Consider the following 17,674-nt stretch of genomic DNA (forward strand, 5'->3'; position numbering starts at 1 on the left):
GGGCACGCCATCTTTTTGATCTCTGTCATGGCTGTGGGAGCTGTTCTGTATCGTTTCTACTTCCCTAGTAGCTGTTCTGGAGGAGGAAAGGTGAGGGCGGCAAGGCTGTCAAGGACGGTGGCGGAGGAGCCAGTGAAGGCGGAAGAGGGCACGGTGGTGGTTGGAGAGCCACGCCGCCGGGTCCTGCTCTCTCAAGATATTTTTATCTATTCAGGTCACCCTGCCCTTCCAAATAAATTTAGTTATTGTTTTTCTCTATTTCTGCAAACTAGTGAAGAAGGTAAGAACAAGACATGCCCTTCCATTTATTTAGGTATTAGAAATCCATGAACAAGGTATGTCTTCCCATTTATTTGTATTTCTTTTAGCAATTTCTTGTAGTTTTCTGTGTAGAGGTGTTTTGTATCCTTAGTTAAATTTATTCCTAAGTATTTGATTCTTTTGATTGCTATTATAAATAGAATTTTTTTTCTTGATTTCCTTCTCAGATTGCTCATCACTAGTGTATAGAAACACTACTGATTTTAGGGTGTTGATCTTGTACCTTGCCACTTTACTGTACTCATTTATTAGCTCTTGTACCTTTGCTGTAGATTTTCCAGGATTTTTGATGTATAGTATCATGTCATCTGGAAACAGTGAGAGTTTTACTTCTTCCTTTCCAATTTGAATGCATTTTATTTCTTTTTAATTGCTCTGGCTAGAAATTCCAGTACAATGTTGAATGGCAGTGGTGACAGTGGGCATCTTTGTCTTGTTCCTGATCTTAGAGGGAAAGCTTTCAGTATTTCCCCATTAAGAATGTTAGGTGTGAAATTATAAAAAAAGTTTTTGCATGAGGAAGAACAAAGGAATATCATTATTTCAGGGTGCTGAAAATAGATGGTAATTAATATTTAAAAATTTTGACTTATGTGTGAGATGAAAGCAAAAAATGTTTATTTGGTACAAAATTTATATTTTGACTAGTGCATTTCCTAATATAACTTATGTAGACAGCTTAATTGAACACCATAAGTTCATGGAACCTTGAGTAGGACATGAGATTTTGTTGGTTTGTCCAGAGTGATGCCCTGATAAATCTCAGAGTGATTTGAACAGTGAATAAAAAAGCATTTGCAAAGTCTCCTTTGGGGAATGGTGAGAAATGGGGAAAATTCAACTTCCCCAAGTTGAATTCCTGATATTCTCACAAGCAGTGTGGACAACCAAAGCAACAGTCTGAGCCCCCAGTCTTGGGGTTTGTTCATATGAAACTTAACCCCACAAAGGATAGGTCAAGCCTACTTAAAATTAGGCCTGAGGGTCACCCCCAAGAGAGCCTATTTTGTTGCTCAGATGTGGCCTCTCTCTCCAGCCAACACAATAAGCAAACTCATTGCTCTCCCCCTGACTATGTGCGGCATGACTCCCAGGGGTGTGGACCTTCCTGGCAACATGAGACAGAAATCCTAGAATGAGCTGAGACTCAGCATTAAGAGATTGAGAAAACCTTCTCGACCAAAAGGAGGAAGAGTGAAATGAGACAAAATAAAGTGTCAACGGCTGAGAGATTCCAAACAGAGTCGAGAGGTTATGCTGGAGGTTATTCTTACGCATTAAATTAGAAAACACCTTGTTAGTCAAGATGTAATGGAGAGGCTGGAGGGAACTGCCTGAAAATGTAAAGCTGTGTTCCAGTAGTCATGTTTCTTGAAGATGATTGTATAATGATATAGCTTTCACAATGTGACTGTGTGATTGTGAAAACCTTGTGTCCGATACTCCTTTTATCTACCTTATCAACAGGTAAGTAAAACATATGGAATAAAAATAAATAATAGGGGGAACAAATGTTAAAATAAATTTAGATTGAAATGCTAGTGATCAATGAAATGGAGGGGTAGGGGGCATGGTATGTTGAATTTTTTCTGTTTTCTTTTTATTTCTTTTTCTGAATAGATGCAAATGTTCCAAGAAATGATCATGATGATGAATATGCAACTATGTGATGATATTGTAAATTACTGATTATATATGTAGAACAGAATGATCAAAAGTTAAGAATGTTTGTGTTTGGTGTTTTTTGCTATTTAAAAAAATAATTAAAAAATTAATTAAAAAAATGTTAGGTGTGGGTTTTTCATATATTACCTTTATAATGTTGAAGAAGTTCCTTCTAGTCCTATAATATATACATTTTAATGTTTATATCTGAATATGAACATCAACAGTACTAAATTTTAATAAATATTACTTATTAAATATTTCTTTTTCATGCAAAAATGGCACATAATTCAGATAAAAATTTTTAAAGTGGCAAATTAAAAAGAAACGCTTGAATTCCTCTCAAATGTTCAACTCAATTGTGAATGAAAGGGCAGCAAATTTATGCCCTGCACTGTTATGCACTGTAATCGGTTTATAATTTAATCTTATCAAAAAGGTTTAAAATTGGCATCCAATTTGGCTTAGGATCATTACTAACATTTTAACCTGTTCTAGAGAGTTAGAGGCCTCTACCCTACCATTCCCATCCTCCATTCTTAATCTGTTAATCTGTTTTATTTCTGTGATACCATTAGGCATGTGGGAAAATTCATATTTATTCATCTTCCATTTAATTTTTACTTTCAGATTACTCAAGAGAATTCTAGCCATTCTCTGTAGAGACCCAGTGTGTTAGCTTCTCTGCTGCATCTCCAGGACTATTTCTTGGTACACAGAATGCAGCCAGAATGAAATAAAGACTTGAATGAATTTTAAAAACTTCCTTTCACAATGGCCTTACACATGCAACATAATATGAAGGTTTTAATTTTGTAATTGTCTGGTATTTCCAATCAAGATGAACAAGTGAGGGATAGGGAGTGATTTCTGCCCAATGTAGCAAGATGGGCATGGGATTCTTCCACAGAACTAGCGCAGAACAGGGTAATCAGTTCAGCCAGAAGCAGAAGCTACTGAAGAGATGAAATTTGCAGAATGCCTTGTATTTGCGAGCAGGTGCTGCCAACACATTTCCTCCCCACCCACCCCCACCCAAAGATGAAGGGCTTGTGGGTTCACCGGGCCCATGGGGCGACCACCGCACCCTTCACCTCCCAGGCGGCCCTGTGGCCATCTCCCGCTAGTTGACAGGGGTGGCAGGCTGAATGGCAGATAACTTAGTAGACTATCCTGCTGTCACCATATCACCTCCATCGGGGCTGCCTTGCATCCCCCCTGAATGTTTATTTTTTCTTTTCTTTTTTTTTGGGGGGGGGCTGCATGGAACCCTTTGAATGTATTTTTTAAAACCTTACATAAAAATAGGTAAGGCAATATTGATGACCTTGAAAGGTTTTTCATTTAAAAGGAGTATGGACATTCTTCTAGTTTGAAGAACACTTCCATGTGCATATTTAATACTGCCATAGTATATTATGTGCTAACATATTACAAATATGTTTCCATAGAAAAGGGTGCAATGGTAAGGTTCTGGTGTCACTTTGGTCAAATGATTATGCGCAGTTTCCTGGTCAGGCAAGCACTGGCTTGACCTTTGCTGCAAGGATATTTTGTGGCTGGTTGATAAACTGGAAGGGAACTGTATTAAATCATCAGCAAGTTGATTGCACCTGTGCCTGATTACATCTGTGATCATCTAAGGTGTGTCTCCCACGAGGAGGTAATCAAATCAGTTGAAGGCATCTAAGGGAGAAGAGAGCCTCTGTCACTGCTTCATCAGCCAGTGAGCCTCTCCTGTGGAGTTTGTCCAGATGCTTCATCAGAGCTGCCAGTTTCACAGCCTGCCCTATGTATTTTGGATTTTTCCATTCCTCCAGTTGCTTGAGACACCTTTATACATCTCATATTTACAGATCTCTCTTGTTGGTTCTGCTTTTCTGGAGAATCCTAACACAATGGTATATGCCACAAATTCCATAATTATGTAATCTTTTTCTTCCAGCAATATCACTTGAATACATAATAGGAAAATAGATTTTATTTATATTATCTGTATTTTTTTTGGTAAGAACACTTTTAAACAATAAACATGTAGAATCAGTATGAAGAAAAACAACTTCTCTCTCTACTAAATAGATCTCAATGAATGTGTACTTCATTTTCCTGCTTCAGAAAACTGAATATAGCGAAGAGTTCTTCCCAGGCACTGGCACAAGTGGTAGTGATCCAGGGTCATTTAATACTTCTCATGTCAGTATCCTTGGCAGTTTGTGGAAATTGAGAGAGCATGCTTAGAGAACCAAGAAACTTCCTTGGTATTGCCAGAAATGAAAACAGATCATAAGGGAGAGCACAAAAACCTAAATAGTAGCTTGTGGAAATAGATGAAGAACACCCAAATGAGAACAAAGGCTATTTATTCAGAGCTTGCTATAGCAAGGAAGTCAATTGCTCTCACTTATGTTTGGTAGAGACCGAAAGACAGGCAGAGGAGTGGGAGAGTTTTATAGAGGACACAAGGGACTGGGGACTGCTGGCATTGGAAATCTGGAGGCAGGATAATTAGAATCAGGGCATCTTCCATAATGGTTACACCATTATACAGTTCCACATAAGTGTCCCGATTTCTCCACATCCTCTCCAACATTTGTAGTTTCCCGTTTGCTTAATAGCAGCCATTCTTATAGGTGTGAGGTAGTATCTCATTGTAGTCTTGAGCTACACGTCCCTTATAGTTAATGAAAATGAGCATCTCTTTATGGGTTTTTTAGCCATCTGTATTTGCTCTTTAGGAAAAATACCTGTTCTTAGCTTTAGTCCATTATGTCATTGGGTTGTTTGTTCTTTCGTTGTTGAGTTGTATGATTTCTTTATGTGTACAGGTTATCAAACCTTTTATCCAATGTATGATTTCCAAATCTTTTCTTCCATTGAGTTGGCTGCCTCTTCACCTTTTTGACAAGGTCTTTTAAGGTGCAAAAACATTTGATTTTGAGGAGTTCTCATTTATCTATTTTTTCTTTTGTTTGCTTGTTCTTTGGTGTAAAAGTTTAGGAAGCTACCTCCTATCACTAGGTCTTGAAGATGTTTCCCTACATTTTCTTCTTGGAGCTTTATGGTATTTGCTATTATATTTAGGTGTTTGATTCACTTTGAGTTAATTTTTGTAGTGGGTTTAGGTAAGGGTCTTCTTTTATTCTTTTGGCTATTGATATCCAGTAATCTCATGCCCATTTATTGAAAAGATTGTTTTGTTCCAGTTCAGTTGATTTGGGGCCTTATTGAAGATCAGTTGATCATAGATTTGGTGGGCTACTTCTGCACTCTCAATTTGATTCCATTTTTCAATACCTCTTTGTGCCAGTACCATGTTGTTTTGACCACTGTAGCTTTATAATAAGTTTTAAAATCAGGAAGTATTAATCGTCCCACTTCATTTTTCTTTTTTAGGATGCTTTTGCTATTTGGGGTTTCTTTTCTTTCCTGATAAATTTGTAAACTAGCTTTTCCAAGTCTTCAAAGTAGGTTGTAATTTTGGTTGGTAGTATGTTGAATTTGTAGATATTTGATTCTATTTTGAATGGATTTTTTTTCTTTAATTAACCCCTCAGGTCATTGCTTGTGTATAGAAACTTTACTGATTTTTGAACATTGATTTTATATCTTGCCACCCTGCTGAATTTGTTTATTAACTCAAGTTAATAATTTGTTTATTAACTCAAGTAGCTCTGTTGTAGATTTATCAGGATTTCCCAAGTATAGTATCACATCATCTGCAAGTAATGAAAGTTTTACATCTTCCTTTCCAATTTGGATGCCTTTTCTTTTTCTTCCTTGATTGCTCTAGCTGAAACTTCTAGTACAATGTTGAATAATAATGGTGACAGAAGACATCCTTGTCTCATTCTTGATGTTAAGGGAAAGCTTTCAGTTTCTCATCATTGAGTATGATGCCGGTTATGGATTTTACATATATGCCCTTTATCATATTGAGGAAGTTACCTTTAATTCATCCATTTTTAAATGTTTTTATTGGTAAAGTATGTTGAATTTTGTTGAATGTATTTGTGATCATGTGATTTTTCCTTTTCAGTTTGTTAATGTGCTGTATTACATTTATTGATTTTCTTGTGTTGAATCATTCTTGCATTCTTGGTATAAACTCCATTTGGTTTTGGTGGTGTATAATTCTTTAAATGTGTTATTAGATTTTATTTGATAGTATTTTGGTGAGAATTTTTGCCTTTATGTTCATTAGGGAGATTGGCCTGTAGTTTTCCTTTCTTATAGCATCTTTACCTGGTTTCGGTATTAACATGATGTTAGCTTCATTAAATGAGTTAGGTTGTGTTCCTTTTTCCTCAATTTCTTGGAAAAGTTTGAGCAAGATTGATGTTAGTTCTTCTTGGAATGTTTGATAAAATTCCCCTGAGAAGCCATCTGGCCTTGGGATTTCCTTTGTAAGAAGATTTTTGATGATAGATTGAATCTCTTTATTTGTGATTGGTTTGTTGAGATCTTTTATTTCTTCTTGAGTCAGTGTGACTTGTTCGTCTGTTTCCATAAATTTGTCCATTTCATCTGAGCTGGCTAGTTCATTGGTGTATAGTTGTTCATAGTATCCTCTCATGATTTTTTAATAAATTTCTTCAGGGTCTTTGGTAACAGATCCCTTTCATTTCTGATTTTGTTTATTTGCATCCTGTCTCTTTGTTTTTCAGTATTATTACTTATGTTAGCAAACTCTGACAAAAATTCTAGCTGTTCTGTGATTATGGAACAGTTAATATAAACCCAAATTAAATTAAATAATCCTAGACTCTTGTTTTTCTCTCATTCATCATCTCTAATATGTTACAAAGTTTTCTTAATTATACTTTCTAAAAATATCTCAGATGAAATATATTGAAATATGAAGTTCCAGGGATATCAGATATTCTAAATGAAGTACTAATTGACTGATTATATTCTTTACCAAGACCCCTTTTCACTGAAGGAAATTAGAGAGTTTGTTTATTTCCCAACAAAACAAATCTAATGTTAACTCCAAAGGATATATAAGGTTAAATTATGTTTCTTAAACAATTAGTATGGGTGTATGCCGCAACATACTGCAGCTATTGACTTACATGTTATATTGAGTACTTATGAGATTCTGATAAAGCTTGATAAAATATTAAATGCTTCTCTATTCCTCCTTTTGTTTCTATCATTTTTTCTTTTCCATTGAATTTGTAACTATTTTTAAATGATAGATTTAATAGTAAAAATATGCCCAAGGTAAAAAAATTACCTAGTATTCCTAGGTACCATTTATTATTTTGAATTTTATTACTTTTGGCTTGTAACTTAAAAAAACACAAAGGGAAGGTTTATTTCTACTCAGATTGTTAAATAAAATCTTCAAGAAATTGTTTGTATATATCATTGGAGGGAACATGTAAATCAATGCACATTATGGCATGTGCACTGATTATTGATTTCACATAGTTGATATAAAAATATTCATTTGGTCTAGTGAATGTACTCCAAAAGAGAGGTACTGCCCTCGAATGGTACCTGCACACTAATCTAAAAAGTCAACACTGAACATGTCAGTGATAGCTTGGGAAGCCAGGAGAGGTCTAGGCCAGAAATTTGGTTAGGCATGATAGGAATGGAAGGTAACAAGTTTTCTTTTGGTAGGGATTTGGCTTCTGTTTCTGACAGCACAGCAGATTAATTAGCTCAATAAACATTTTTAGTTGAATGCTCAGCATATTCTTGAAATAAAGAATATGCTGAATTTAAAAAAAGTAATGGTTTCAAGTTGACATTGAAGGATGGGCTCTTCAGAGCTCAAAAATGAAGAAAAAGCAGAAACCCTAGAAGTTAAGCAGGTACCCAAACCATGTTGATGGTTGCATGGGATGCAGCAGGCAGGAGGTGAACTCTGGGGACCTGGGTGAGAGAGTCCAGTAGGAGAATTCTACTAGGAAAATTCCGATAGAGTGAGGTTGATGCACATTTGCTCAAATAAATCCCAGAGGCCTTATAGCCCAGCAACTATGAGTCATGGAGTCTGGATCCCAGCTTGCATTTAAATTCCAGCTCTTCCATGTTTTAGTTGTGTGTACTTGAGAAAGTTCCATTTCCTCTCTGTGGCTCAGCTTTTGCATCTTTAAAATGAGATAATAATAGTATCTATCTTATAGAGCTGTTTGGTGGATTAAATTAGTAAATATACATAAAAACCTTAGAACAATTCCTGGCATATAGCAAGAACTATGTAATTGTTAGAGATAGGGGTTATGACCTTTAAGTATGAATAAGAAATAATCCATCATGTGGACATGGATGGTGAAAAAACTTGCCTATTTTGACACTGAATCTGGGTAAAAAGAAAAGAATTTTTAAAAAATATTAAAAAAAATATTTCCTATGAATTCATAACCACAGCTGTTGGTAAGGCAAGTTTCAGGTCTGAATTCACATTGGTTGTGTGGCCTGAAACATCTTAAATAGACAATTTATAGTGGGATTGACTCCCAGATAACTGGTAGAAGCAAATGTATATCCTTTCTGTGGGAATAGAACATCAATTCAGGCTACAAGGTGGAATTTTATGGACAGGAAAATTATCTTTCAGGAAACACAGTAATTTCAGACAAACAAAAACAGTTCATCAACAACCAATTGCCATTTGAAGAATTCTAAAAGATGAAATTTGGACAGGAGAATCAGATATTCTAAATGAGTTGGAAGATTTGAGGTGAAAAGGAAATGGTCAACAAAAATATGGTAAATATATTGGCAAATCTAAACAGAAATTTTCTGCATTAAATATTGATGATGTCTGATTTGTGGGGTAGAAAAGGAAGATGGGAGTGACATTGGTTGGATTTAAAGTGTCTTATGGTCTTTCATTGTTTTGAGGAAGGTAAATATTTGAGGAAGTTTAAGTAACATAAACATGATTTTAAAAATGCAAGATAACTGTCAAAAAAATAGACAAATGGGGGGAAATGGAGTGGGGAAAAGAATGAGAAAGAAAAGAAAGATACAGAAAGCACCTAAAAGAATAGAACAGAACACAAATATATCAATATTTCTATAATGATTAAACTCTCATTAACTTTTTTATGTATGCTGTATGGTGGGGGTCACATTTCATTCTTTTTCCATGTGAGTATCCCTTTACTGCAGCACCACTTTGTTGATTTTTGTTTGTTTGTTTGTTTGTTTGCTTGTTTGTTTGGGAAATATATAGGCTGGGAATTGAACCTGGGTCTCCCACATGGCAGGTGAGAATTCTACCAATGAACTACCCATGCACCCCTTCTCATTAACTTTTGAAAGACAAGAATTTTCAGACTGCATAAAATACCCAAAATGCAGTTCTATACTGCTTAAAAAAGACATACCTAAAACACAAGAATAAAAAAAATGAAGTGAAAGAAACAAGTTATAGAAATGAATATGCAGTATAAACTGTTCATATAAAGTTCAAAAATAGGGAAAACTCAGCAATCTTATTTAAGAATAATACATAAGTGCTAAACTATAAATAAAAGTGAGGGAATGTGTACTGCATAATTTACAGTGGTAATCTCTTGGGAGAGGAAGAGAGTGATATGAGTGGGGTACTTTTGGGGCTTTTAAAGCTCTGGAAATGTTCTATTTCTTAGTCAGGGGATGAGTACACAGTTAATTGATTTATTTGTATTCACTAATCTGTACATACAATTTAAGTATGACATATGATATATTTTATGGTTTAAAGAAAAGATTGAGAGGGGCCTGAAGTCCTCAAGGAAGAATGAGGAAAATATATTCTTGTGGAAAAATTTAGAGACACAAGAACTCACTTCCCTATAACCAGGTCAGAGAGCAGAAAGCTCTCATTGGGAAAGCACATGTACTTGAAGTACTATCTCATGTGGACTGTTGCCTCCATCATAGCCTGAGTAATGTTTGGGACAAACCAGTGACCGCTCACCTGGAACACTGGCTGTTTGATGCCCTCAGGTGAGTGAATGAAGTGCTTGAGAGTCACTGCTCTGGAGCATCTGTTCATTGGTCTTATGCTGTTTCCACCCCTGCAAGCTTTTTTTAAGAATGAGAACCCCTAGATGGTGGCAGAAGAAATAGATGGGGCCTATCTACCTTTAGTGTAGAGTCCAACTTTTGCTGGAGTTTTTTTTCACCTCTTCTAATCTGTAGAGGGAAACAGATCATAAGATCACACAATCAAATGTTCTCATCCTGACTACTTTACTGACCAACTCTCTCATTTAATAGGGATTCTTAATTTTGAAAAGTCAATAATCAGTTTGCCTTTCACTGAAAACAGTTCTCAAACATTAGTTGGCCTAAGGCAGAGTTCCTCAAACTTGAGCATGCATCACAGTTACCTGGTGGACTTGTTAAAACACAGATTGTTGAGCTCCTCTTTTTATGACTCGGTAGGTCTGGGGTTGGTTCCAAGAATCTGCCTTTCTAACAATCTCACAGGTGGTCCCCATGCTGCTGATCTGGGGAAAACATTTTGAGAACCATTCAACCTAACATATCTTTTTTCCTCTAAGGGTGTTTCTGAAGATCCCTCCTCTTCATTGTCTTGTTGAACATCATGCAGAGACCCCCTGCTGTGAGGAGCACATTTGCTGCTTCAGCATCCTCTGCAGAGCTGCCTTTACCTCCTGATTCTTGAGGCTGTAGATGAGAGGGTTTAGCAAGGATGTGATCACACTATACTGTATGGAGATCACTTGCTCAAGGACTAATCCCGAGGAGGGACTGATGTACCTGAATAGAGCTGTCCCATACAGCAAGAGCACCACTGTGAGGTGGGATGAACAGGTGGAGAAGGCTTTGCCTTGGCCCCCAGGGGAGTGGATGCTCAGTATGGCAAAGATGATTTTGGAATAAGAGAAGAGGATCAGGGAAAGCGTCAGCAGCCCCAGAAATGTACTCGACCCAGACAGAAGGAACTTGTTGGCAGTGGAATCAGTGCAGGACAGAGGGAAGAGGGATGGCAGCTCACAGCTGAAGTGGAAGATGATGTTGGACCCACAGAAATATAATTTGTAAATGAAAAGACTATTCAGTAGTGAGTTTAGCAACCCTATCATCCATGCTGCACTAACCATCACAATACAGAGAGGCCTGCTCATGACTACGGTGTAGAGCAGAGGGTGGCAGATGGCAGCATAGCGGTCATAGGCCATTGCAGAGAGCAGACAGGCTTCTGTTCCTCCAGAGAGATTGTGAAAGAAACTCTGGGTGATGCAGCCCCACACTGAGATGCTTTTCTTCTGAGACAGGTAGTTCTGTAGCATCTTGGGCACAGTGACTGAGGAGTAGCAGATGTCTAGGAAAGATAGATGTCCAAGGAAGAAGTACATGGGGGTTTGGAGGCACGAATCAGTTTTGATCACCAGGATCATTACCATGTTCCCCATCAAAGTCAGGAGGTAAATCACCAGGAACAGCACGAAGAGCAGGGCCTGGACATGGGGGTCAGCAGACAGTCCGAGGAGGATGAATTCAGTGAACACAGTGAGATTGTTCATGGTTGTTTATAAATTCCATCCCTACAAAGAAATCAATAGTGCTTTCTGTAAGGTTCCGTGATTTGAATAATTTCCAGTGATAAGATCTCCACACACTTAAACATCCCAGGTAATACTTTTCATCTTAAAAACTGAAAAGGAAAGCTGAGATTGAAAAACTGGTGTTGTGACTTCCGGGCTTTCTGTCTTTTGATCCTCCAGTAATTCTCACTAATGTTGTCAGTGAATATAGCAAACATCTTTGGAACCTAAGTTAGGTTACGTGCTTTGACCATCAAGAGCATACTTATGAGATTGAGGAAACAGGATGCTTCAAATGTGATTGCTTTGGAAATTAGAGATATTTAATTGCAAGCCTTTTTCTATTTAGGTTTGTGTCCTACAGCCAAGAGTTATGGAATTTACTTTACTATCCTTGATGTTTTGAATTTTGGATAAAAAAGTGGAAAAGGGTCTTGAAATATGCTGCTGGAGGTTTCAAAGTTCTTTCCAAACATTTCAGGAATGCTTTAAGGTTATCCCCATCTCTCTCAACCCCATACTAGCAAAGCCGGAAAGGTATTTGGGGGATTGGGTGGGAGTCAGTCAGGAAAATTTGCTCCCTCCACTGGGCAATGAAGTCATGTACTCACAGCATGTCAGAGTGAGGAGATGGAAGCCCAAAGAGATGAAGTGGGTTGTTTTATGTCACAGAGCTTATCAGTGAAATAGCCAGGAATTAAAAAGAAGGCTCTGCTCCCAGTCTAGTGCTTTTCCCACCACATCACACCCAGCAGGTAGACAACATATTTTTTGAGTCATTTAAGATATGTTTAGAAGGCCGTGAAATTTTCTTTTAATAGCTGTATCTTAAAGAACTGTGTTTAATGTGCTAATAATAATAATCCCTTGATCTGAGAACTGAAAGCCTCAGTTCTTCTGAAAAAGTGAATTTTTTCCTATAAAATAAGGACAGTTATAGTTGTCTCACATGATTGACAGGTTGATATGAACTCTTTAGAAATGATTTTAAATGGATGAAGTCAAATCTCGGGGACTAACTCTGACACGCATCTGCTTAGTTTGAAGACCTTGATCAAATCACTTTAATCTTACTCAACCTTGGTTTTAGCTTATGACCTGATAATTAAGTGTTCAATAAGTGTTCCATTCCTTTCCCTTCATTTTTTTAATTAGTGTTATTGCTTTACTGTCTCAAAAATATCTAAGCCATGTTTTTCACCAGGACCCTGAACTGGATCATTACATCTATCTTCCTCACAGTCTTCTCAGAACTAATCTCCATACCCCTAACTTCTTCTTCTCTTCTGTCCATTTTACCCTTGCTGTTTTTTTTTAAGTCTTGTGCTGTTGACATGGGTAGAAAAGTCATGTTAGAGGAAATTCAAGAGAAAATGTTTGGGAACATTTGGGAAAATGTTCACTGTAGCTAGCTAAAAAAATAAAAAGTAAAATAAGACAGGAACATGGATCCAATTTTATGATTATTTGATATTCAAAAATGTCTAAAACAATAATCCTAGGAAGATTCTGGTGAATATGACATCTGGACATTGCTGATGGCGTATAAACAAATACTTTGAGTCAGCAATCCTCTCCTTGGCGTTAGCCTAAGAATAGAACTCAAAATAATTAAAATGTTACGTGTAGAATGATTACACTGCAATGTTAAATATTAAATAAAAATTTTGAACAAATGAAATGCCTTCATAACTTGGAAAGCCTAATTAAACACCAACTGGATAGAATGATTTGAAAACAATAAAAGGATAATCAAAAAGACTATATGGGAACATGGGAACATAACAGTATCAGCTGCAAAATTACAATATGTTTTCTCTTGGTGTGAATAGAACTGTACTTCAAGACTCTATTTTCCATGGTCACCTTCAAGCTTCCATCTTCCCTTTCCTTTCAAGGGACACTTACCAACTCCTTGATTTTAACTGCAGCCAATTAAAAATCAACTTCTTTTCTTTTTCCTTTGATGATACATCCAAACAAGTGTACTTGCTTCTAAGAAAATGAGCTTGGTATTAAGAGGATCCCTTTCTTTAAGGAGGTAAGGGAGCTCTGCCAATGATGAAGTCTCTAAGAGTTGAGTCATTTTTCTGGCTTTCTGGTATCATTTTTTCTTAAATGGTTCAGATAGCTTGGTGGGAGGGTGGTGAGTCAGCAGAAGCAGGGCATTTGGGAAGAATTCAAGGTTGAGGAACAATGGAGAAACTGTTCTGAAAAAAGGGAGGAGCTTTGATGGAAAAGAATGGACTACCTAAGAGGGGATAGAACGAGAGTAAAAGAGTGTGAGCTATGCCCTTCCAGTCCTAAGCATGTGAAGCTTCCCAGTAGCCTTTGGAAATATTTGTAGACATTGGTACTGGATTTTCAGATAAAGAAAACTCCCTTTCTCATTCTCAGTCCTGATAATTATAGCACAGGGTTGCTGGAGGCATGTTTACCTCTGAGACTTTCTAGGAGGTTGCACTGCCAGTTTCTCCTTTTTGCATATTTATTCTTATTTAGAGGCAAGGAGTAGGACTACATTATCTCTTTCTACCTCTGAAGCAATAAGAACCTATAACTTAAATTTCCTGCCACAGCCCACATTCAAGCGAATGATCCTCCAGTCCTGCATTTGGATGTCCTCCTAGGCAGCTACCCCTTGCCAAAAGAAGACCTGTTGTTTTTTTTTTGTCAAGGACCAGAGACATGAAGAGAGGGTTCAGAGGTATGAAGAGAGGGGCCACAGAACCCCCAAATAGACATAAGTACACATATTCAACATTTCATGAGAATTCTGCTCCTACTTCCCCCTCAAAATAATTTGTTCTACTTGTTTACTTTGGGCAAGATATTTCCCTTATGCTTGATTTTTTTTAAAAAGGGGGGACTTTAATAAGTTTAAAGTTTATAGCTCTAAGCCCACAAAATGTCCCAATTAAAGCAAAGCTATAAAAATGTCCAATCTAAGGCATCAGGGAAAGATACCTTGCTTCAAGAAGACTGATGAAGTTCAGGGTTTCTCTCTCAACTGGAAAGGCACACGGTGAACGGGCAGCATCTGATAGCTTTCTCTCCAGGTTCCTTGTTTTATGAAGCTCCTGCAGGGGCATTCTTCTTCATTTCCGAAGGTCTCAGGATGCTTATGCTTGATTTTCACTTGTTCTCATTACCATGAGGAGTTTGAGTTAGAATTAGATTCCTCCCGGTTCCAAAATGTATTAAAATTTGACCCTTGTTATTGAACTGGACTGTTGGGAATATGGCTTCTCCTTGGGGTTCTGAGACAGGATGCCTACTGCCCCCACGAATAGGTAATTTCATTCAGAGAGGGCTCTAGTTAGGCCTTGGGCAAAGTTAATATTATTTCCTATTAGATTCTAGAATCAGATCCTGCCTGGTCAGTTCAGGGTAAAATCTTCAAGCTCTCTAGGCCTTTCTGTAAAATATTAGTCCTTGTCAGTCTTCCTATGGTGACCTACCTCAGCCCCAAGAAGAGCTCTTGATAATGACTTGTAAGAATCTTATAATTCTCTAGTCCTATTCTCTTTGGCTATCTCTTTGCCAAGATAGCCCTGAGAGAGGAGCCTTATTAAGGACCCCAAGGAGCCTGGGGCTGCTTACTGCTCATGGGAGAGGCTGCTTGAGTCACTTGGGACCTGGTGCTGATGTGGAAGGGTTGGCTTAACGTTATTAGGAGAGGGTGAGGAAGAATACAATAAATAATATAGAATCTGAGAGAGAAAGCTCCATCTTGTTGGGCTTCTCAACCTCAGCCATACAAATACATGTACAGAGGCACATCCATGCACACACAGACACAACACACTCATGTAAAGCCTAACATTCCTTTTTCCTCTTTTGATTTTATTCCAAACTCTTTCCTTAGTGTACTATATTTATTTCTCACATTCTCTTCACATAGCCTTTAAATACAAATCAGAGCTATGAGTCAGGACTCTTATTTTCTTGATTTCCCACCTAGAAATGTATCTATTCTTTCTGTTCTTAGTTTCAGTGGTAGCAACATCTACCCTTAATCCAAGACTAACAGCTTTACTTTAATTAGCACCCCATCCTGAGCCCTTGGTTCTTTCAACCACATCCATTATCTGTTTTATCATCAATTTCTTCTCTTCTATTACTTATTTATACCAAGAATATAAACATACTAAAATGTCTCCCATATTTAAAAGTATCCAGTTGACCCATATTCCATTGGAGCTATTGATTTTGCACCTCATCTCTGCTCTCGACAATACTTTTACTGAAAGTCATGACTTCTTTCCTTTCTGTAGCCACTGAATATTCCATCATATGTATACACCACATTTGTCATTCTACTCATCAGTCAATGGACCCCTTCGGCCTCCTCCATCTACTGACAATCGCGAATGATGCTGCTATAAACTTCAATGTGCAAATATCTGTTTGTATCCCTGCTTTCAGTTTTTCCAAGTATATTCCTAGTAACAGGACTGCATGATCCTATGGTGACGCTACATTTAGCCCCCTGTGGATTCGCCATACTACTCTCCAGAAGGACTGCATGATCCTATGGTGAATAAGTATACCATTGAATAAGTATACCATATTTCTCCATCAGCACTTATATTTTTGTGTTTGTTTATTTCTTACTTATATTGATCTGGAGATTATATTGAGATATATTCACATACCATATAATTCTATCCAAAGAATACAATCAATGTCTTGCAGTATCTTTACTTAGTTGTGCCATCATCATCAATTTTAGACAATTTTCATTGCTCCAAAGAGAAAAATAACAGACACACACACACACACACACACACACACACACACACACACACACACACACAAGAAAACCTAAAACATCCTGTATTCCTTATTGCCCTTCCAATTATTTACTCTTAGTATTGGTGTGGTACTAGCAAGGTATTGCTGTTAACTAGAGTTCATAGCACATAATAGGTAATTTGAAGTAGTTCATGCAAGAACTTATTTATATTTTTAGTGTTAATCAGTGAGATATATGATTTTAAACAACCCCTTTCAATCAAATTCACCTTCGGTATGGCACTATTACTTATAATCCAATAACGAACTACCATCCCCTCCATCCATTCACAAATATTTAAATTCAGCCTTGTTAACAATTCTGTATATATTAAGTAGCTACTCCACCTTCTCTGGATTCTATCTTTAGATCCCCTATATCCTACATTTTAAGACTCTGAGTTTACATTTTCTAAGTGGTTCATATCTGTTCTTTTGTATCTGACTTATTTCATTCAGCATATGTCCTCAAAGTTCATCCATGTTGTTGCATGCTTCAGGACCTCATTCCTTCTTACTGCTGAATAATATTGCATTGCATGTATATACCACATTTTGTTTATTCACTCTTCTGTTGATAGACACTTGGATTATTCCCATCTTTTGGCAGTTGTTAATAATGTTACTAAGAACATAGCATGCAAATATCTGTTCATGTAACTGCTTTCAGATCTTTTGGGTATATACTGAGTAATGGAATTGCTAGGTCGTAGGGCAACATAACTTTTAGTTTTCTGAGGAACTGCCAAACTGTCTTCTGCAGCAGCTGTACCATTTTACATTCCCATCAGCAGTGAATAAGTATTCCAGTTTCTCCACATCCTCTCCAATATTTGTAGTCTCCTATTTGTTTAATAGTGGCCATTCTTATAAGGTGTAGAGATGAAGTCTCATTGTGGTTTTAATTTGCCTTTTCCTAATAGCTAATGCAGGTGAACATCTTTTCATGTGTTTTTTAGCCATTTGTATTTCCCTGTTGGAAAAATGTTTATTCATGTCTTTTACCCATTTTATAATTGGGGTGTTTGTCCTTTTATTGTTGAGTTGTAGGATTTCTTTATATGTACTGGATATCAAACCCTTATCAGATATATGGTTTACAAATATTCTCTGCCATTGAGTCGGCTGCTGTTTCACTTTTTTGACAAAGTCTTTTGAAGTGCAGAAGCATACAATCTTGAGGAGTTCCCATTTATCTGTTTTTTCTTTCATTGCTTATGTTTTGGGCATATGGTCTAAGAAGCTACCTATGTCTTGATGTCTCCCTATATTTTCTTCTAAGACTTTTATGGTACTAGCTCTTATATTTAGGTCTTTGATCCACTTTGAGTCAATTTTTGTATCGAGTGTGAGGTAGAGGTCCTTTTTCATTT

General features: G+C 37.0%; 2 protein-coding genes across 7 annotated transcripts in view; one reads left to right on the top strand and one right to left on the bottom strand.

Annotated features, from left to right (window-relative positions):
* The window catches only part of C7H12orf54 (chromosome 7 C12orf54 homolog), a 370,404-nt gene that overhangs the window by 179,437 nt on the left and 173,293 nt on the right, over positions 1–17,674 (top strand). The window lies entirely within an intron of this gene.
* Positions 10,539–11,483, bottom strand: LOC143690155 (olfactory receptor 5BS1-like). Its single transcript, XM_077168118.1, has one exon. The coding sequence runs from the start codon at positions 11,481–11,483 to the stop codon at positions 10,539–10,541; it is 945 nt and encodes a 314-aa protein (XP_077024233.1).

The sequence above is a fragment of the Tamandua tetradactyla genome, chromosome 7 (assembly GCF_023851605.1).
Source record: "Tamandua tetradactyla isolate mTamTet1 chromosome 7, mTamTet1.pri, whole genome shotgun sequence".
In the NCBI taxonomy this organism is placed as follows: Eukaryota; Metazoa; Chordata; class Mammalia; order Pilosa; family Myrmecophagidae; genus Tamandua; species Tamandua tetradactyla.

Excerpts from the sequence above, each read along its gene's own strand:
- LOC143690155 (XM_077168118.1), bottom strand. The coding sequence starts at position 11,483 with ATGAACAATCTCACTGTGTTCACTGAATTCATCCTCCTCGGACTGTCT.